Raw genomic sequence first — 23,532 nt, forward strand, 5'->3', positions numbered from 1 at the left:
GTTATTAGAATCAATTGGATTGGAAAGCCACGTAAGTCTCTGCAAGGTGACTGTGTGGCACTAGGAGTAGACCCCTAGAGATAGATGAAGCATGCAACACCAACCCACACACCTCTCTGCATCTCCCTCCAGAGGCCACTCCTTACACAGTGGTACTCGCTAACGTCCCAAAGCTTCCACCCGGTGCTCGGGAACATTGGTCGACACTCAAAAATAAGGCATTACATTTGCTGGGCAACAGGACAGGCATAAGAGACCATCTGTTTTTGGAGTTTAAAATGGTTCGTAGAATCAATTGGATTGGAAAGCCACGTAAATCTCTGCAAGGTGACTGTGTGGTCCTTAGTTTTAGATCACCAACACTGGTTCAGCACATATTGGAAACGGTTGGTCACTCTTTTACTGATGCAGATGATATAAAAATTCTTCCTCTAGGCTTTTTTTATAAACCACAGACTATACTTAGGCTTAATGAGTGGCAGGGACCCCGTAGAGCACAAATCAATAAGACTCTACAGTCCACATAAGTAACCGATTTGAAATTCTTTCTTCTTTAGAAGAAATCGATTGACTGGGAACATTTAACATCCCCCCACCATCTGCTTTAAAGGGACATATGGGCCAAGGTGAGGTCGATAGGAGCTTGTGTTCTTCTACTTCTGTTCCGTTGACTAAACAGGAGGAAGCCTCCCAGGGTAAACAGGTCTGCAGTTCAAGTAGTGTAGGTATGGGGTGCTCACCCCCACTGAAAATAAGTCATAGTGGTACGTTGATTACAACCTCGCCAAGATCAGTAGCCTGCCCCCACAACATAACTTGTACTCCTAGTGATGGCTCACTGGAACATGACAAGGTGTATGATGTTAAGGAAACTAGTAGACATGAGGATTTTAGTGGTGGTCTTTTAAAAACCCATATGACCATAGCTTCCTGGAATATCGTGGGATTATCATCTAAAACCACGTCGACTGACTGGACATCATATATTGATGGTTTTGATTCTGGCTATTCCAGGAGACCTGGTCCTTGGCCAGAGTCTACCATCCAGGCTTTTTAAACTTTTCAAAGGTTGCAATAGGAAGACAGAGAGGAAGACCAATTGGCGGGTTGACCTTCTGGGTTAGACAACATGAGGAAATAAGGGTGGAAGAAATAACAACAGACAGTCCGGATATTATGGCCATACGAGTTAGATCGTCTAAAGGCCTTGACATAACGATTATTAATGTTTATTCGCAAGGGCAGCCGGGTTGCAGGGGATCCAGTGTGGTCACTGCCCTTGATGGCTATATGGGCAACGTTCGGGTTACCTGTAATTTGATCATAGCTGGAGACTTCAATTGTAGCTTTGAGCCCCTGGATCAGGAGGATGGAAAGCTTAGCGAAGACGAGGATGTACAATAGAATATCCCCCAACTAGAACTAAGACCTATTAAAAAATGGACTGAGGCTGCATTACAACTAAAGGGCTTTTGTCTGGAAAGGGGGATGAGGGCAGCAAACAGGAAGATGCAGTAAGATAGGCTGGGTGCAAACACTTTTGACAACGGATTAAGAAGTAGTCGGGTAGACTATAACCTTATTAAGGTAGAATTCTGGTAATGTGTCTTGGATATGGAGGTCCAGAGGCGGACCGAAAGTGACCACAGTCCATTGGTTTTAAAACTAAATGATGTAAGTTTTTGTTGTGCAAACACTAGGAAAGTCAAGTATAGTAAGAAGAGGTCACATTAACCAATGACTTGAGGAGAGTTCAGTGGGCAAGGATTGTAAATAATGAGGGAGAATTGGCCCAGATGAGGGACCCGTTAATGGGTTCAATGTCCAAACTTCTTCATTGTGACTCACAGGAGGATGCTGATCTCATTATTTTATAAGTCCATGATGAGTTATTTAAGAACCTAAAAAAGTTATTTATTAAAAAGTAGTATACCCAGGAAGAATAGGACTATGAAGGCAGGCTCCTGGTAGAACAGCTCAAGTAGAAATGCTTATAAATCCTTAGCGAGGGCCATCAGATCCAAGGAGCAGGCAAACATCAGAAAGACCAGAGCAAATTATAAGAAAGTGCAGTTGCAGGCGAAGAAGGAATGGGCCGAAGACCGATGGCAGAAATTGCTGTTGACAAGCAAAGGGAGAAACATGACCCAATTTTGGCAGCTAATTAAATGGGGTAGTGGCAAACTGAAGCAGGTACCGAACAACCATGTCGCCCCAGTACAGTAGGTTGCATACTATGAGGCGTAGTTCCAGTCCACAAACTGTAATGAAGAGATCCACCAGTGGCAAATTACCAACAAACCCCTGTGTTTTACTAGTGTAGAGGTTGAGTCTGTGCTAAAATTAATTCCGAGAGGAAGAGCCCCTGGCCCAGATTGCATACCTGCCGATCTGTTCATAAAGGGAAAAGAGCTCTGGGTACCCTACATAAAGTTTTTGGCGAATGCAATAGCTAATGGTGCCCCAATTCCAGACACCTGGTTCGGCGCGGAAATTCTGCCAATATATAAGAAGGGCGACCGCTCACAACCGGGGAATTACAGACCAATCAGCCTGATAGGAATCCAGGCTTGGATAATTGAAACAGATATTTAACACCCCTACAGGTGGGATTTTGGCCACACACAAGTACCCTTGACCAGGTTTTCAGGTTTGTGCTAATATACTGGCGGGTGGTTATCATAGGAGGGGGCACAATTTATGTGGCTTTCGTGGACTTAAAATCCGCATTCGACCTTGTCCCCCGTGTGAAAATGTGGAATGCTTTGTTGGAAATGGGGATGCCTCCGGAATTGGTGGCCATCTTGGTAAAATTACATGACTCAACTTATGCGCAGGTCGGCTGAGGTAAACCAGGGGAGATTACAGAGCGGTTTCCAGTGTCCAGGAGGGTATGACAGGGGTGTGTGTTAGCCCCTACTCTGTTATCCTTATTCATAAACAGGGTAGTCAAGTAATTTATAAACCACCCCACCGATGCTCCAACATTAGCCGGCATGAAAATACCCTTGCTCATGTTCGCAGAGGACATCTTGGTAATATCCAAGACAAGACAGGGGTTGCTGGCCGCCCTGTCACGGTTTGAGGTGTTTTGCTGCGAACATGAGCGAGGGATTAATGTGGAGAAAACAAAGTTCATGGTGCTCCATAAATCCAAATCCATCAAAGGGAGAGTATACATGAATGATGTGCCCTTAGACCAGACTGATGTGTTTACCTATCTGGGTATCACATTAAGTAGAAAGCTAAGTTGGAAGCCCCAAGTTGATACGCTGGCACTAAAGCATGCGCAATTAGCAGGTGCCCTGGTCAAGGAGCACAGGCTCTCACAAACTAAGCCTTTGCCCCAGTTCTGCAAATATACAATACCAAAATCAGCCCAGCAATATTATATGGCGCCAAATTGTGGGGCTTTGATAATCTAATCCCCCTTGCATTAGCTCTAAATAAGTTTGTTAGATCATTAGTTCGCCTTCCCCAATCCTCCCCTTTTATACCTCTTTATTTAGATCTGGGTTGTCACAACATCGAGGATGTAGCGCGTTTTAGACCATTGGCATTCTGGAGGCGATTTTGGATCACTCCAGAGCTCTCCTTGTATGCCAAGGCTTTACTAGAAGTAAGGAGGCTGGGTCGACTACATGCGTTCCCATGGTTGTACAACATTAGAACTATGTTGTCTGACATGGGGATGAGCAAGTTGTGGGAGAACCCCGATGCCACAGTATTTCCCCCCAAGAAGATCTACAAAGCAGCCTACTGGGATATGGTTAAAATTAAGAAGTTTTCCTCCCTTACAAGGCCGACATTGTCTAAGGAATTCCTAGAAGTAAAAGATGAGGTCAAATTGAAAGCTTATTGGGACCTCATTTCCAGGCCAACTGACCGGAAACTTTACCACCATTTCAAAATAGGCTCTCTACCAATAAGATCTTTTACATGTAGATAGATCTCATCAGTGTGTGATAAATGTATCTCTTGCCATGTCCATAGTGAGACCATAGCCCACATTTTATTTGTCTGTTCAGCTTACCATCTCCCTAGGACAAAGTGGCTCAAACCCGTATGGTCTTGGGTATAAGGTCCGCGAAGGAAGCTATAAGGATCCTGAGGTCAGATACCACAGACTTGATTGTAATTGGTATAGCAAAATTTTTGAGATGGGTGTGGGCTATTCGAGCCAAGAAAATGGGGGTAGAGCAAACTTTATTGTAGAGAGGGACCATATACCATTGTAAGAAATTGACTTTCAGATGAATTAAGGCTTTTGTATATAATGGAGGGATCTTGGTTTTTAGCTTATTTGAAATGTTAATTGTTGAACGTCATGTTGCTTTCTTATATTAAATTGTATCTCTTTTTACTAGCTATAACTATGTTTTAAGAATGTTTTAAGGGAATTTGTTATGAGATGAAATACTTTTATATATATTTTAATATTGAATGATCCTGTCTTTTATGATTGATCAAAATAAAGACTACATTGATTGATTGATTGATTGATTGACAACAAAAACCTGTTGTGAAAAAAATAAATCACTTCCATGCTATTCAATTCATGAAGAATGCTGAAAAGTCCACACAGAGGTTACTCAAGTTATCAATTGATGATCTTCTAACCTTTCGGAAAAAAATTAAAACTTGGCTTTTCCCAAAAAACCCTCCCAAAACCCTCCGCAACAAATAACTCTTCCCGGCTCAGCAGCTCTTTCATGCTCCTGTCCCCACAAAGTTTCAGCTACGTACCTTAGCGCCAGGATGCCCGTAGGGTTACAGAGCGCTGTATAAATGCTATAAATAAATAATAATAAATAAATAAGAAGTATAAGAATTGTACCATTAGTGATGATTCTAAAAACTTTGCTCATGAGCAAGAGCAAATCTCCAAAATAATGCAAGATGTTTCACAGGAATGTTAAAGAAATTGTCCATGCACTGATCTATAGACCAAATGCGATTACAAACAAAACATCAGAGGGTGACATTGAAGGTAAGCTGATCATTGGCCTTCTGCCAACCACGCCCATTCCTGATCACGCTGCTGCTAATACTCACAAATAATATTTTGTTTTCAAAACATTTTAAAGACCTTTTTAGATCCAGCCACAGGAACGAAGGATTGTGTCTAGCATGTGAATCCATACACGACCTTCACTGCAAGAAATCTACACATGCCACATTCAAATCACAATAAATGTGGGCTCGGCCTATGAAAAAGACAATATTATCTAGCGAAACGTGAAAAGCACCATTTACAGGAATTTTGCATCTGAATGCAGAGTTGCAGATAAATTGCTGAGGATGCCACAGTATTCATGGGTTTGCCAGTGAAACGGATAGGTCACCTCTAAATCACACGTACAAATGAAAAAAATCAAAGCACACGTTTTTGGGAGAGAAGGGGTGGAACCAAAATTGTTGGGAGCACTCCAATAGAACAAGGGAAACACACATCTAAGGCCAAATGAGGGCAGCAACAAATCTGTGCTGAACGCATAACTGGACACCAATTCATGTGACATAATGTGTGGAACACGACGTCGCTGCGGGTGTTCGTCGGGACGAGGGCTGTGGATGGGCGCTGGCCGTGTTACCTGGAACGGCCTACTGGAATACAGTGCCCACACCCTCCTCCCTTGGACTAATAGGACCCTCAGTCCACCACTAGTTCTACAACTCACTCAGTAGACGACTTTAGACAGACACAATATTAAGGTGGCAAGACCGTCTACACTACCCAGGAACCCTGATAAGCACTAACTTCATCGCCCATTAGCATGCTTACAGTCCATTTTTGCAAATTCAACATCTGAATGAACTAACATACAGTATCCGGAAAGGCGACCCTTGGACCCCGGTTCCTCTCACGTTCTCCCCATAAGCGACGTTTCATAAATTTAAAGCCCTGAAGAAGTCCCAGCTTGGGACGAAACGCGTCGGCTGTATATGTTTTACTGCTTATTGAAAATAAAGATTGAAAGAAGACCTTCAACATCTCTGAGAAATATTTCTTCATTGTGCATAAACGCCATTTGCACTTATTGTTTCACTCTTTTTGTGGTGCACCTTTGCGGTGGTTTCATTTGCATTAAAATTCCCTAGGGAATAGGCACAGTGATGATGGGTGCCATTCAGTGTGCACACAATCCCCTTGATTAATTTAAGGGTCAACGAACTTCACGGGGAGAAAGCTAGTCAGGTGCTGACTCTAGGAAGGGTCCATCATTATATTCTGTTTTTTAATGTGTGGTATGTTAACGTCTCAGTTTTCAGCTATGTCACCTTGGATGAGTTGGCAAGACAGGAGTGATCTACAATAGAAAAGGATCAAACTAGAGCACTGCTGTACCTCATGAAAAACTGTGTCAAACTCTAGATCTGAAATGTTGCAGTGATCTGAGAGAGAAGCTCCAAAGACATGAATCAAACCTAAATGCTCAAGCAAATGCGGATGGAGATTAAGCACCCATTGTGGACCTGTTCCAGTCATTCCTGCACTTGTAAATAAGCACGCAATAGGAGACCTCTTGAGCATATACCTTTCATGTCCCAGAATCACGTGTTACATTTCCTTAACAAAGACGGTGAAAGATCTATGTATGCCAAGGGCTCAAATCCTCTTGCGTCTTATCAATGGGTGACTTGAAGGAAGAGCTTTGCAAGAGCTTGGTATTTAGATCAGTGCATCCCCTCACTTTAAAGGAAGGAGCTTGCCTTGTAGTAAAATGTTTAAATGGGTTACCAAATGGGTCTGCCTGCATTAGAAACAAGCAGCTGAAATAGACTAGTGAATTTGTTGCGGAACCTAGAACTAATTGCAATACAATTTCTGTGAGTGGATTCTTATTGAAATCTTTCCATAGAAAACGATGGTGAAAAGTATACCACTCTATCATGACGCGTTCATCCAATATGGCGGATTTTTCTAAATGGCTGCCCATTATTTGAGATATAGGGTATAACTGTTTATATGCCCATATGTGGAATCATTTTATATGTTTTTAGGGACGGGAAAGTAAAAAATTGTTTCTGATGACCATAATATCAAATAATCGCGAAATATGTCAGATAGACATTGTTTGTCTAATTTTTTCATTGACTTATATGACAAAGTGTGAAGGAACGTAAATATTACACTTAACTTTTTAAATAAAAAGCTTGCTATGGTTTGTGTTTTGTTTCTTTATTGTTATTGTTTGTTTTTTTGTTAATCAAAAATGTTTCATTTATATGTTACAGGTTCTTGCGAGTTGCTGTGAGATACAGTGAAAATGGACGTAGAAAGTGTTTCATTTGTGATGTAGTGTTTCAAGAAGATAACGATGTATCAGTACTCACTGAAAGAGGAGTGACTGGAATTCAAAAAACATGCAAGAAGAGAAAAATATCTAAGTTTCACGTTTCTGTTGGGCAGAAAGTTCACAAGAAATGTAGAGCGCGTATTGTTAACTTGCAAACTCCGTTCCAGGAAAAAGAATCAGATCCCACAACTTCTCGTGTTCTACGGTCGTGTGAAACCCCGTCTTAATGACCGTTGAAAATGTTCCAGTTGGAGTCACAGTGGCGATAATGCCCATCCCATGAAAAGTATCATGGCCATCTATTGTAAGATCTTTGATAGGTCAACCGACACATGCTCCAGCCTGTATGTCGCTGGAACATGTCATAACCTGGATGGGATGAGCAAAACAAAACATCCAGGTAGTCCTTAATGGGTTCAGCCCATGGGAACATTAATAATTTCCTTTGATGGGGCTGTCCAAGGCATAATCCAGAATGTCAACAAAACCCTGAGACCATTAGATCAAAAAGAGGAAGACGCTGTAAAAAAAAAAAACCTCTTGAGAAACAAGAGAAGAAGCTCGGAAAATAAGGGTAGATAGTTATTGAGACAGGCAGAGGTAATTTAAAAGACAAGAGAGTAACGAGGTAAGAAACATGGGTGTTACTGAAAGAAATTGCAAATTGCAATATGATGGACATTATGTTAATGGTTAAGAAAACATGTTCAATCTTTTAACCAACTATTTTAAGCTACATTTTAGATCAATAATTTGTGTGTTTTTTTATCATGGTAATTTGCAAAGTAGTTCAGAGCTATGTAAGTAAATGTATTGGGGACATTACATTTTAAACTGGCAATCAGCAATGTAATAAAGTGCTGCAATATGTGCCTAGAAATCACCTCTTTTTAATGGGCCCAGTAAAAGGGGTTTTTCACCAGAAAAATATTTTTTAAGAGAAGGAAATTGTGAGCAAATAAGCAAATATACAAGAGTAAGGTTACAGCAAACAGGCTTACAAGAGAGGAACTTACCAATGTCATCATTTTCCACTGAGTGGTCCAAAGGGGTCTTTAAATGAATACATTTGTAGTAAAACTATGTAGTCTTATATACTCACTTATGCATGCAAGAAGACATTTTTTGTGATTCAGCCCCTTAAAGCCTTGATCAAAATTACATATATTCATTGTTTCTATCCCTAATATATATGTAACCAATTGGTTTACGAAAAAGGAACTGCATGTAGCACTTGCATTTTGCCGCTTTTGATGTATCCAGGAAGCATCTGAACTGACCATGACTATCTAGGAGTGATTACGACTTTAAAAAGAAGCCTCATATGCCATTGACAGTGTGCAACAAAGCCTTAAAGGAATGACACAGAAAATACCTCCAGTCCGAGAATGCTGGATACTGAGCCAACAATAGACAGACACTTCGGGTTACCATCTCTCAACCCTATTGTATGAAACACATTACATCTTGGAAATTCGCTTCCGCTGATACGGAGAGATATTTGTTTAGAGATTCAGTTTCTGTTAATGCTGGTCTGAAAATGCTTTTTCAGCAATGATGAAGAAAGGGGGCCTTTCAATTAGCTACGTTAAAAAATGATTTACTGAGGAACCTTCCGACTTTAGTAGTTTTTTTACATGAGTTTACAGTTCTGCATACATAATGTGAATGTACAGTTCTCAGTACATAACGTATCTACCATGTATCTGATCAAAATGCAGTCCATTTTAAGGGAAAGCTAGACTTTTAAAAGAAGAAATTGTGCTTAAAATGACTCCTTGCACAGTGACGTTAATGGGTACCGCGATTTCTCTTTTTATTGCAACTTCTACTTATTTTTATTTATTTTCTAACAAAAAGGCAGCTAACTCTTTTTTTAGCTTCTTTAAAATGTATTTACCTTCTTTTGATTGTAATGTTTTTCCTAGAGATTTTGTTTTGTTGTTTTGCTGTTATTTATGGTAAGATTTTAATTAAGCATCAATAAACTTTTTTGAACCCCCATAGTGCTTATGGTAAATTCATACGTGTGCATATCTGATGAACATTGCTTCGGTTATTTTAAATGCCATTAAACATTTGACGGTTTCAGCATTATCAAAAAATTGTTAGTTACTGAGAAATATTTAAAGGCTTGTCTTCCCCATGGAAGATTGCCCTAACTTTGGTGAATTGAAACGGACCAGAGAGACTTCAGCATACAGTTGCCTGTCTCTGAACAAAACAAACCATAACTGCAGGTACTGATGTCAGAGCATGGTAATCACAAAGAAAGCTTGAGAGGGGCAAAATAGTATTAACCAGGAGCTGATTTGTGCTCACCGCCCTCAATTTCTATCCCAAGATTCATTAGGAACTGCTATATCATTAAAGCATAAGTATGTCATGAAAAAGAGAAGTATTATCTGATAAAGAAATAGAAAATAATTTTGTGACAAAAAGGAAGGGCTTGTTTTAAAAGAATATACTTGTTCTAGCAGAAAGGAGGAATGAGTTTGTGAAAGAAGAGATCAACAGGTTTAGGAAAAAGCCAGAAAGGGTTATTGGTATATAAGCACTGGTTCATCACAGTAGTGGTAAACAAGCTGCGTTTCTCACTGCTGTGACGTAATTGCAGTAGATAACAATGTTTTGGAAAGTCTTCTCAGGATAGAGGATAGGTACAGGACCCATGTATAACATAACAATTCATCATGAAGGTGCAATCCGTTTGTGGACAAAGGAAGAATCAGTTTATGAAGACGGAAAGAAACATTTCATGAAGAAAATTAAATAGAAGCCGGGGTGCAACTAGAAACTGGAACAACATCCCTGTCTCCATAAAGTCCGCCCCAACACTGCTTCAATTTTGAAAAAAGTTGAAGATGCCCTTCGTTAAAGAACACTACATCGCAATGCATTAACCGTCGACAATCCTGCTTCCTCTCACTTGTTGACTTTATGATTTTCTTTGACTATGTACAGCGCTCTGCTGCCTCATGGCTAGGTTTGCGCTACTGAAATACCAAATACATACATCTATACATGAATAGTTTACAAAGAAGTTCATTAGAGGTTAATTTAAGAGAATGGATTAATCTAGCATGCAGGAACTACTTGAAAATGAACAACGCATTTATAAAAATTTGAAAATTGGTTCATGGAGAAGGCAGAAATAGTTATATTGAGAAGGTGAAATCAGTTCAGGGAAAGGCTTGAAAATGTTGTTGAAATAATCTGATCATTGACTATGTGTGAAACAGTTAATAAAGAAGAAAATAATGGGTGTGTTTGGAAGGGAAATTATATTTAAGTAGAATACAAGAATGAGATAAGTAATGAAAGAATTCATTGGTAAATGAATATTAGAAAATAGGTACATTAAGGACAACGTGTTCACAAAGGAGTCAGAAAATGCTCATGAGGAAGGTGAGACTGGGTCCATGAAGAAACCAAGAATGGGTTAACAAGCAAGAGAAAAAAGTTCACTATCTGTAAATTTAGTTCTTCCGATTTGGCATCTTTCATAGATTCAAGCAGGTGAATCTATAAAAAGATCCAATTCTGAGAAACCACTGGTTTATGTAGGAAATAAACAAAAGGGTTATGGGTAAGACATGATTGACAACAATTGCAGCAATAACTGGCGAAAAAATAATAATGGGATAGGTTAATAACTAAGGCATGCATTACATAATCTTCAAGGAAAGATTGCTTTCACGAGGAAGGAAAAGATAGGTTCTTGATGATGAGAAGAATCTTTACATGGTGAGGAAAAACAGTTGGGGAGCAAGGAAAGATTCATGGGAAATAAAGGAGCTAATTCAGCACCAGGGGAGAATCAGCCTTTGATGAGTAAAATCATTTGAATACAAAGAAAGGAACATTCTCTTCAGAATAAAGGGAAAAACAGGTTCAAAAGGAAGGCAAGACAAATTCATGAAAGGAAAAAGTAAAGAACTAGGTCAATGAATTGCACCAATCATTATATCAGGCAGGAAAATATATGTTCATGGAAAGGAAATAACCAAGTATGCCTATTGAAAAGACAAGAGCAGGTTCATAAAGAGTTGAAACTGTTGTTACATGAAGACGAGAAGATTATCTTCATAAAGAAGGAAATTCATGTGGACCGATAGGACTGATGCACAAATTAGACAAAATCTGCCAATGAAGAAAGAACTTGTTGATGAAGGAGGGGTGTACTTGTTGTTAGTTTCTCAAAAGAGATATAGTGATCTGTAAGGGTACACTTCTGCCCGAGAGCATTTGTGCAGTAGTCTAGTTGTGAAAAGGGGTGTGGAGGCTCTGTAAGGCAGCTTAATTAACCCCTTGCATGCTCATGACGAGCTCAGCTCGTCATGAGCTACGCTACAGTGCTCCGGTGCTCATGACAGAACGCTCGCACGCTGGGATAATTCCCCTGCTGTGCTGAACGTTCTATTGAAACGGGTGTGGCCGTGACGAGCTCAGCTCGTCATGAGCACAGGAGCACTGTAGCTCATGACGAGCTGAGCTAGTCATGAGCACCGGGGCGCTGTAGCTCATGAGGAGCTGAGCTCGTCATGAGCATGCAAGGGGTTAATTAAGCTGCCTTACAGAGCCTCCATACCCCTTTTCACAACTAGACTACTGCACAAATGCTCTCCGCCCCCCAGCACAGCAGGAAAACTACCCCAGCAGCCAAGGGGTTAAAGCATAGAGAATCTAGAAATCTTGCTGTTCTGGCCTATGAGAAGGACCTAGGTGAAGGAATAGATGAGCCCTAGAATTTGACCTATCTAACTTCTAACAGGGTGGGAGTAGGGAGAGCCATTGGTTACAATGCCTGGAGCTTGAACCTGTCTGTGACTCTTGCCTGTGGGCTGGGGAAGTAATAACTTGTTTTGCCTGGGTCTTATTTCCCCCATGATTAGTAATTTAAAAAAAAGGTACAACTAAGATCATGGAGACGTCAAAAGAAAAATCATAAGGAAGGCAGGAATTGGCTTATGAAGACAGCAATCACTTTTTAAAGATAGGAGTGATCTTCTCTCCGATAAATATTAATGAAGGAAGCTCAGGTCAATTCAAGATGAAGGCTAAAATCAGATAATGAAGAAGGCAGAATATGGTTCAAAGAGAAGAGAAGAAACAGTAATGAACAAGAGTGAATCAGTTTAAGTAGAAGGGGAGAATAAGTTAAACAACAAAAGAAGATGATGTTAATAAATAAATGAAGAAATAGGAACAGAACAAAATTCCGATAATCAAGCCAAAGATCAGTTTATGAGTAAGCCAAGAATCACTTATTAAAGAAAACATGAATTGGTTCATTACGTTGTAAGGAAAAGAGTTAATGAATATGGCAGTTTCTGAAGAAGCAAAGGAATGGTTTATGTAGAAGTCAGGATTATGCTTGTAACCAAGGAAAAAGCCAGTTACCAAAGTAAGCGGAAATAATTAAAGAAGGAAACTAAGGATCCATGTATCAAAAGGAAAAGCTCACTCAAGAACTATAAAGAAATTGTTTGCAAGTGAGAAGCAATCCATTCTTGAAATAATGTAAATGTAGGTTGATGAAGGGCGGGTTGGTTGATAAAGAATGAAAGGAAATTTTACGAATAAGGCAGAAGTACATTTGATCAAAAAGAATTGTTCTTGAAGAAAGAAATAAAAGTTTCAAAACGATGTGGTTAGTGTATTTGTGAAGAAGTAAAGCATTGGTTCTTGGAAAAGTAAGGAATCAGTCCACGAACAATGGAAGGTGTTCATAAAGAAGGAATAAAAATATTCACTTACGCCGTAAAACTAAACAATACCAACGAAAACGGGCAGAAGAGTTTAATGACAAATGGAATTCAGCTTTAGAACAGCCTGTATTATTCACACAGTTCTTCCCACTTGTATTACTCACAAAGTTCTTCACACTGGAAGACCTGCTTACCTGGCCTCAAAACTCTTGGAGGCGGGTCAGTCGAGAAAACTAAGAAGCTCAAATACCCTACTCCTCATTCTGCCCAAAGCCCACAAACAAAAAACACTGCCACGCTCGTTCTAGAACAATGCTCCTAAAATCTCGAACTCCATACCTGTCCATAACATGACAAACCCCTTCTTCTTGAGTTTCCAAAGACTGTTAATGGATCTCCTCCTCAACCAGCACCTCAACTAGATGGTCCCCAAACGTGAAAGGCTCTCCACCACCACTCACTATACCCCTTCCCTGCTATTCCCCCACTCATACTCAACCACTGACTTGATTTGTATAGTCTCAGTTGCTCTGCCTATACTTGTTTTTTTGTGTGATGTGAAATGTACTGATGTAATACGCTCCGATCTCGAACCTGGGGACCTGGGTTCGAGTCTCGACAATGTCGCTAAACATCTTGTGATTCTGGGCAAATCACTTAATCTCCTCGTGCCTAACAAAAATGAATGTGTGTCCTCATGTAACGTAACTGGTGCTATGTAAAGCGCTCTGATACCCGATTCGAGTCAAGTTCGCGCTATATAAGACTCTGCAACAAAAAAAAAACTATATAAAACTCTTAAATAAATAAATGAACTATAGAATCACGAGGAGCAGATGAATAGGAGTATACAAAAGAAAAAAAAGGTTTATGAAGGAAGGCTGAAATCAATTCAGACAAAATAATGTATTGCTAATTACTTACAATCATGACAATAAAACTTTTTTTTAAAACCAGGACAATAAAAACAATACAATACAATAAATCAACCATTTGCCAAAAGATCAAACAAGGTTATACATTTTTTGAAGCAAGCAGTCACTCCATAAGTGAAAGTAAAACCATGAAGGTTCCCTGCTGACATACGCTGTACCAAAATCAATACAGTACATTTTCAAAGGTTTCAAAAACATATTAATGCACTAGCATTCCAGTTGTGCCCAGACTTCCCCACAGATTGTATGTAATGGACCTCCCTTTCCCCGATTATCTTAATGCAATCTCCATGAATTTAACAGATTGCGCTGACATGCAATAATCTGAGCTGCTGAGGTAAAAAGTGACTGCATCCTTCAAGAATTGAATCCACTGTGCTGAAATATTGGACTTGGCCAAAACCTGAGTTCCATATCTAATAGGTGAAAAATACAAACTGGGAGATCAAGATTCTCTTTAAGACCAAAACCTGAGTTCTGTGCCTACTGGGGGGTAAATACGATGTGAAAGATTATCCATTGGAATTGTTTAATACAGAAGACAGGAATCCGTTCATGAACAAAGAAATATTCAACAAATAAGACAAGAATGTATTTACGAACAATCCATACCTACATCTACCCATTGATCCATACACATCCAGACATCAATTAATACCTACATCCACCCAGCGGTACATACAGCGATCCACACCTACATCCACCCATCGATCCATACCCACATCCATCCATCGATCCATGTGCATTCAGACACCATCCTCCCTCCCCGCTTCCCGCCACCGCCGCCAACCCCGCCCCTTTTAGCCTTCTGTACCCTCCCCGCTCCCGCCTCCCAGCTGCTCCGCCCCCCCGTGCACTTCGCCATATATGGCGACCGTGCGAACGCGCAGCGGTCACGCGCAGCGGGCGCGCCGATGGCGCGCCAAAGGTAAGCCCGTCTACGCCCGTCCGCGCCTGGACCACGCCCAGTGCCAGGACCCCTGGCCCCCGCCTAAGCAAGACGACCCGCCGGACCTACGACGCCGCAACACTCTTCGCACTCAACACCGGCCGAGTCCCTGGATGCTACCGAGCCACCCCGAGACGCACCCACAGACCCTTCAGCTGCCACGCCTGCAAGTTCACCTGCATCCGGACCTGCCCGGCACCAGCACCGGCCAAGCCAATCACCAGCAGCAACCACCTCAAGTGCATCCTGCTCAACACCCGCTCCGTCCACAGACACGCCATCGAACTCTGGAACCTCCTAGACGCCACAGCCCCTGACGTTGCCTTCATCACGGAGACCTGGATGAACGCCTCTTCAGCGCCCGACATCGCCATCGCCATCCCAGAGGGCTACAAGATCACCCGGAGGGACCGCACCGCCAACCAGACGGGAGGAGGCATCGCCATCATCCACAGGAACACCATCCGAATCACGACTAGCACCGACAACACCCTCACAACCGCCGAACACCTGCACTTCCAGATCCGCAACGACCCGAAGACCACCCTCAGAGTCACCCTGATCTACCGACCCCCGGGACCACGCACTCAATTCAGCGAGGACATCGCCGACTTCGCCAGCCCGCATGCCCTCCCCTCCGCTGACTACATCCTCCTAGGGGACCTCAACTTCCACCTGGAGAACAACAACGACCGCAACACCAGCACCCTGCTCGACAACCTCGCCAACCTTGGACTCAAGCAACTGGTGAACACCCCCACCCACCTCGCCGGACACACACTCGACGCCGTCTTCTCATCCAGCAAAGACATCGCCTTCAGCCACGCCACGGAACTCCACTGGACAGACCACAGCTGCGTCCACTTCACCTTCAGAAGAACGACGATCCACCACCACCAGCAACAGGTTGCCCGAAGAAACTGGAACAAGATCACAGCCGACCAGCTCGCCGCTTTCCTGAGCCAGCACCCTCCTGCCAGCTCAGCGAACCCCAGCCAGGCCGCCGACAACCTCACAAAGTGGATCAGCAACTGCGCGGACGAACTCGCCCCTCTGAGGACCCCGCCCAACAGACCCGGCAGCAAGAAAGCCCCATGGTTCACCGACGAACTCAAGAGCTCCAAGAAGAACTGCCGAGCCCTCGAGAAAGTCTGGAGAAAGGAACCTACACCGGACAACATGACCGCCCTCAAACTCGCCACCCGGAAGCACCACCAACTGATCCGCACCGCCAAGAAAACTGCATTCAAGGACCGGCTGGACAACAACGCACACAACTGCAAGGAACTCTTCAACATCGTGAAAGAGCTCTCCAACCCCAACGCCGGAAACAACGACATCACCCCTTCGCAGGACCTCTGCAACTCCCTCGCCTCCTACTTCCACAACAAGATCGCGGACATACACAACAGCTTCAGCACCCATCCAACGCACGCCACAACCACAGCAACGCCGCCCACCACCACCATCCGAGCCTGGACTCCGATCAGCACCGATGACACCGTCCGCATGATGAACTCCGTCCACTCCGGATCTCCGACTGACCCCTGCCCTCACCACGTCTTCAACAAGGCCGACGCTGTCATCGCACCCCACCTGCGGGACATTATCAACACCTCCTTCGACACCGCCACCTTCCCCGAGAGCTGGAAGCACGCCGAACTCAGCGCTCTACTCAAGAAACCTACAACAGACCCCACCGAACTAAAGAACTACCGCCCCATCTCGCTACTCCCGTTTCCAGCCAAAGTCATCGAGAAGACCGTCAACAAACAGCTGGCCGCCTTCCTCGAGACGAACGGATCCCTTGACCCCTCGCAGTCCGGCTTCCGAGCCAACCACAGCACCGAGACCGCCCTCATCGCCGCCACCGACGACATCCGAGCCCTGATGGACAACGGAGAAACAGCGGCCCTCATCCTCCTAGACCTCTCCGCGGCCTTCGACACCGTCTGCCACCGCACCCTAGTGCAGCGCCTCAGCAACGTCGGAGTCCAGGAGAAGGCACTGGAATGGATCGTCTCCTTCCTCGACGGAAGAACACAGAGTCCGCCTGCCACCGTACAAGTCAGAGGCCACCGAAGTCATCTGCGGCGTCCCTCAAGGATCCTCGCTGAGCCCTACCCTCTTCAACGTCTACATGAGCCCCCTCGCCGCCATCGCACGCCAACACAACCTCAACATAATCTCCTACGCCGACGACACCCAGCTGATCCTCTCCCTGACCAACGACCCCGCCGCCGCCAGAGCCAACCTGCACGAAGGGATGAAGGAGGTAGCCAAGTGGATGACGACCAGCCGCCTGAAACTGAACTCAGACAAGACGGAGGTCCTCATCCTGGGCTCCACACCCACCGCCTGGGACGACTCCTGGTGGCCCCCCGCCCTGGGCACCGCACCCAAACCGACAAACCACTCACGCAACCTGGGCTTCATCCTGGACTCCTCCCTCTCCATGACCAGGCAAGTCAACGCCGTCTCCTCAGCGTGCTTCAACATCCTGCGCATGCTACGGAAGATCTTCTGGTGGATCCCCACGGAGACCAGGAAGACCGTCACCCAGGCCCTCGTCACCAGCCGACTGGACTACGGCAACGCCCTCTACGCCGGAACCACCGCCAAGCTCCAGAAGAGACTCCAGCGGATCCAGAACGCCTCAGCCAGACTCATCCTCGACATCCCACGAAACAGCCACATCTCCGGACACCTGAGAGACCTAAATTGGCTCCCCGTCAACAAAAGAATCACCTTCCGTCTCCTCACCCACGCACACAAAGCCCTACACGATCAAGGCCCGAGCTACCTCAACAACCGAATCAACTTCTACGCTCCCAAACGTCACCTCCACTCAGCCAGCCGCGCTCTCGCCACCGTCCCACGCATCCGTAGAGCGACAACAGGAGGAAGGTCCTTCTCCTACCTGGCCGCCAAGACCTGGAACTCCCTCCCGGCCGACCTGCGCCTGACCCAAGACCACCTCTCCTTCAGGAAGAAGCTCAAGACCTGGCTGTTCGAGCAGTAACGGCACCCCCCCCCCTAAGCGCCTTGAGACCCAACGGGTAAGTAGTGCGCTCTATAAATGTCACTGATTGATGATTGATTGAATCCCTACCTATATCCACCCAGCGATCCATACAACGATCCATACCTACATCCACCCATCGATCCATACCTACATCCACCCATCGATCCATACACATTCAGACACCAATATATACCTACATACACCCATCGATTCATACGCATCTAGACACGATCCATACATGCAACCACCCACGAATCCATACGCATCAACACACCGATCCATACCTACAGCCACCCATCAATCCATACGCATCAACACACCGATCCATACCTACAGCCACCCATCGATCCACACACATGCAGACACCGATCCATGCCAACATCCACCCATTGATCCATACCTAGAGCCACCCATCGATACATACCTACAGCCACCCATCGATCCATACCTACAGCCACCCATCGATCCATATACATCCAGACATGGATATATAGGGACATCCAAACTTGGATTCTTGATCAAGAACCAGCTATTGATCCTTTATATGCATCCAGTGTCTGATGCATATCTACATCCAGACATTGACCTGTATCTAGACTCCAGCCATCGATTGCATACACTGAGCCACTCAGCAAGTTGACCATGCAGCCATTGGTCCACTATCCACATCACCCGTTCTGTAACTGATGGCTCAGCCCGCGCCTCTCTGCCTCCAGCTGTCTCACCCCCTGCCCCACCCCCTGCCCCATCATGTTCCCCTGAAGAACTCACATAGTCGAAGAGAGAGCCCACGTTGGCAGTGATGAGCAGCACCCCCGCGGGGCTCAGCGTACCCATAGACATGAGGAGGTCACTAGCATCCTACTTGGGACTCACTCGTTCGGGCGATCAGCTGCTGTGACTCTCACAGGCAGTCTCCTCAGATCCAGACTGAGGGTGAGAGGAATCTGCTAGGGGGTGTTGACCGGGGGGGGGGGGCTGCTGACCGGGGGGGGGGGCTGCTGACCCGGGGGTAAGGGGTCTAAAGGCCACTTGGCGATGGAAGGGGAGGCTGAGACCCTGCAGCTGCTCCTGGTGCGGGCTGGAGAAATTGCTGACCCCTGGAAGGGTTCACTGTGTTCCTGGGGGTGGTGGGGCACTCGGCTCCTAGCGGGGTTCTTCTGGTGGTGCCCTGCGGTTGAACAGGTGGGATGTTCTGGGGTGGGTACAGTGAGCGGGCCTGGGGCAGTTATGCTCCTGTAAGAAGGGCTGGGGGGTCTGTGAGGCTCGTGGGGGGTGTCTGGTTAGATGACGGAGAAGGGAAGCTGAGCTCCCGGCGCCGGCTGCGGCTGCCCCTGTCTTCTGGCCTCTCTTCCTGGATCTTCGAGCACTCAGCTGATCCCATGTGCCTCTCTGTCCTGTGCTCCTTCTTTGTGCCCCTCCCTCTCCCCACCCACAACCCGCCCTTTACCTTCTTCACTCCTCCCGCCCGCCTCTGTTCCCTCCCCTTTCTCCTCTTCGCTTCCGTCCGTCTGTCTCCTCTTTCCCTCCCACAGGTCCTCTCTGACACTTGCGCTCTTCCTTTCTCCTGCACCTTGGCTCCTCCCCTTCATGCCTCACCTTCGGCTTCTCCAGTCCGTCCCTCCTATGTCCTCCTTGCTCCCAGTTCCAGCGCCCTCGGACCTTGACCTCGCGCCCCGTGTTTCACTCGCAACGTTTCCTGTCAGTTCGTCTCGCGCGCCCTGTCTGCCGTCGTCCAGCCTTCTTACTTCCAGTCTCTCATGCCTCACAGGGTTCGTATGGGATACTAAATAGGCCCAGACACCCTAAAAAAGTGGCACACGTTTGCGGATTGCGCCTTTTTTTCTCAAAACACTGCTTCAGTGTTATTATAAAAATAAGGGGGGGGGGGGGTTCTCTAAGTTTTTTTAACCTTACTAAGATTTTAAAAAAATGCAAATACTGCCATGACTCTGGGCAGGGTCGGATCCCAATTTGGCCCGGGCACTGACGGAAAAAGTGGCCCACATTTAAGGGGCGTGGCTCACATTCAAGGGGCGTGGCCCACATTCAAGGGGCGTGCCCTGCTCCCGACTGGTATTACGGTGCCTGTCATTGCATCCAGATATGTCAATCAAGTAACATTACACCTACAAGCAGACAGGACTATTGGCTTTGTCAATTGTAGTGTCCTGGATTCGGGCCCGGATTCATAAGACACAGGACACATGCAGTTTGGTTAGTGGCGGCAAACTACCTGACCACGCCCGGCGCTCCGGGCCTTTTATTACATAACTCACGTACGTGCGTACACGCTAGGGCCAAACCATCGCCCCTTTACGCTCTAGGGGTGAGACCTGTGGAAACAGTGGGAGGGGGCGTGTGCGGCAGTGGTACGCTCCTACTGCCCGCAACACTACATTCCTCCTTTACCTAGGGATGAAATGAAAAACAAAAACACAGCGGAACCAAACATTTTATAAATGTCTCTAGGCGGTGAAGCGGAAACGTTCATCGGCCGGGGCTAATCACCAACAGCTTGACAGTCTAAAGTGTAGTCTCTGAAAATCATGGACCCAATACCACCACATTAAACAATGAACTTAAACAGCCTTACTTTGGTCTCGGCGGGGTCTGTCGCCTGGATTAGTTCAACGCCAGCATTGTGCGACAAAGTCTCTGTACCTCTGGGAAGGTCTGGGGCTGGGGCGTAGGTTGTATCTTGATTGAGTGCGGCCTTCCCCAGTGGCTGGGGGGGCTTCGCTAGTTTCGCCGGTGTCAGAGCTGCTGGGGGATCCTGCTGATTCCGACGGATCTCCCTTTATCGGTGCAGCGTCCTCGGGGTGTCGCGCTGGGGGGCCTACATTGAGATGTTCCGTAGGCCGGCGCTGGCGCGGGGGGCTTCCGTGTCCAGTACTTGGTGTTGGGTTATCCGTGTGCCAGTCGTCCGGTTCTAGGTCTTCCTCTCGCTCACGTACTCGTTTGAAGAAAGAGACGTTTCTCGTGACCACTTCTCCGTTCCTTACGGCGGTGATCATAGTTCCACGCACTTCGGTGACTCTCCAGGGGTCCAACTCGAATGGCAGTCGGAACTTCCCGCCGGGATGGCGGTCTTTCACCAGGACTGCGTCTCCTGCTTGAATGGGGCTCTCTTCGGATCTCCGCCTCCTTGACGCTTCCAAGTTGTTCTTCAAACGTTGTTCCATGGACCGGTTCTGAGGAGTCGGAGCAGTCTCCCATCTGGGATGGTGCGGGAGGGTGTCCACTACGGCTCGGTTGAAGGACAGGCGGTTTGGGGCGACTCCGGTGGTGCAGTGGGGAGTCTGGCGATACTCTCGTAGGAACTGGTAGATTGCTAGCTCTAGGCATTGGCCGTCGGCGACTGCGATTTGGATGACTTTGTTCAAAGTCCTCATCAGCCTCTCTACTTCCCCGTTCGCCTGCGGCCATCTTGGTGTGATCCGTCTGTGCTTGATACTGTGGCTTCGCAGGTACTCTGTGAATTCACTGCCATTAAACGGGGGTCCATTATCGGTGCAGACTTCTTGCATGATTCCGTGTGTTGCGATAATCTTCTCGAATTTTGGGATTACTTCGGCCGCCGCAGTTGAGGTTACAATCTCCACCTCGGGGTATCGGGAGAAATCGTCCACTACGACCAACATGTGTTTGCCCCCTGGGAGGCTTCCGAAGTCTGCGCTTACTCGGGCCCACGGGAAGGTAGGCCCATCTTCGGTGATAATCGGTGCTGGAGGATTTGGTAGGCTGGTGGCCAGGCACACAGGACAGTTGTGGACGACCTCCTCCACGGCTCTGTCAAGCCCGGGGAACCATAGCTTGCTGCGGAGTCTGTTCTTCGATTTGACGATTCCTTGATGTGACCCATGTGCTAACTGGGCGGCTTGCTGGGTGAGGCTGCTGGGCAGCACGAGGCGGGGGCCTCTCAGGAGACACCCTTCGGTGGACACTGACAGTTCGTCTTTGACTTGATACAGGGCCTTCAGGACTGCCTGAGCGGCTGGGGTGCGGAAAGACGCAGGGCTTTGCAGAGCTTTCCAGTCTCCGGACTTCAGGGCTTGGGCTGCGATCTGGAGGCAGTCGTCGTCTTTGGTGGCTCTCGCAACCTCTTCTAGGGACATTGGGCGTGGTTTAGACCTCTCGACAATGAGTCGGACATACTCCTCGGTGGCGGCGGCCTCCGCCGCTTCCGCGGCTGTGACTGGACGGGCGTGTCTCGAGAGATAGTCCGCTGGGTTTCGGGTGCCCGGCCTGTACTCTACTGTGAACCGGAACTCTTGCAGCTGAAGTACCCACTTTTCTATTCTTGGTGGTGGACGAGATGATGTCCCCTGGAAGAGGGGTACTAGGGGCTTGTGATCAGTGATCACGGCAAAAAGGTGTCCATACAGGTAGATGTGGAAGTGGCGGCACCCCCATAATATGGCGATTGCCTCGCGTTCGATCTGCGAGTAGCGCTGCTCGGTGGGAGTTAGCGTGCGGCTGGCATACGCTATTGGGGCCCACTCCCCGCATGGTTGGCGTTGCGACAGAACTGCTCCCAGGCCGGTGGGACTGGCATCCACTATCAGCTGGGACTCGTTTCGTGGATTGAAGTATGCTAATGTCGTGTCTGCCGACAGGGCTGCCTTGGTGTTGATGAATGATTCTTGCTGCTCAGGGCCCCAGTTCCAGGTGGCATTTGACTTGGTGAGGTCGCGGAGGGGTCCTGTGAGATCCGAGAGGTTCTTGATGAAGCGTCCGCAGTAAGTTACCATACCTAGGAAACTGCGGACGGCTGTTACTGACGAGGGTGCAGGGGCATCGTGTATGTCTTTAACTTTATCCGGGTCGGGGCCTACACCTTGGTCGGAGAACTTATACCCAAAAAAACTGATGTCCCTTCGTAGGAACTCGCATTTGTCTCTGTGTAGTGTTAGCCCCTTCTCTTGTAGTCTGCGGAATACCGCTTGAACTCTTTGAATATGCTCTTCCAGGGTTGGGGCGTGGACAAGGATATCGTCACTCACATTGAGCACGCCGTCCAGGCCTTGGAGGGCGTTGTGCACGATATTTTGGAAAACTTCTGCGGCGCTTGAGATGCCGAAGTTTAGCCTGGTATACCTCCACAGGCCTACATGAGTGGAAAAGGTCGTGATGGCCCGCGAGTCGGGGTGGAGGGGGATCTGGTGGTAACCGGACCGCAGGTCCATCTTGGAGAACCACTTGGAGCCTGCGAGTTCCCCGATGATGTCATCAATGGTTGGTGTCAAATGTCGTTCCCTTTTGATGGCTAGGTTCGGGAGGCGCATATCTACGCAGATTCTCACTGCGTCGGGCTGCTTTGGCTTCTTGGCCACCACAATGGGTGACACCCATGGTGTAGGTCCAGTGACCCGCTCGATGATGCCTGCACGTTCCAGCATTTGTAGTTCAGCTTCGACCTTGGGCCGCAGATGGAAAGCGATTCGCCTGTGCCGGAGGGCCACGGGAGCGACTGACTGGTCGATGTGAAGCCGGACTGGGGGTCCACGGAGGCACCCGATGCCTTCAAACAGTGAGGAGTGTTCTGCCACTAGATGGTCTAGTCCTTGGGCTTGCACCGTGAGGGCAAAATGTATAAGTCCCAGCTCCC

The 23,532-nt window shown here is 46.6% G+C and overlaps 1 protein-coding gene across 1 annotated transcript in view; it reads right to left on the reverse strand.

Moving 5' to 3' along the window:
- LOC147683120 (inositol polyphosphate-5-phosphatase A-like) overlaps positions 1–19,327 on the reverse strand; it is a 419,584-nt gene extending 400,257 nt beyond the window's left edge. The window contains exon 1 of the mRNA XM_086943599.1: positions 18,693–19,327. Within this exon, the coding sequence (XP_086799725.1) occupies positions 18,693–18,764 (72 nt within the window). The 5' untranslated portion in view covers positions 18,765–19,327. The remainder of the gene's footprint in view (positions 1–18,692) is intronic.
- Positions 19,328–23,532: the final 4,205 nt, after the last annotated feature.

This window comes from Lissotriton vulgaris, chromosome 11 (assembly GCF_964263255.1).
Source record: "Lissotriton vulgaris chromosome 11, aLisVul1.2, whole genome shotgun sequence".
Lineage (NCBI taxonomy): Eukaryota > Metazoa > Chordata > Amphibia > Caudata > Salamandridae > Lissotriton > Lissotriton vulgaris.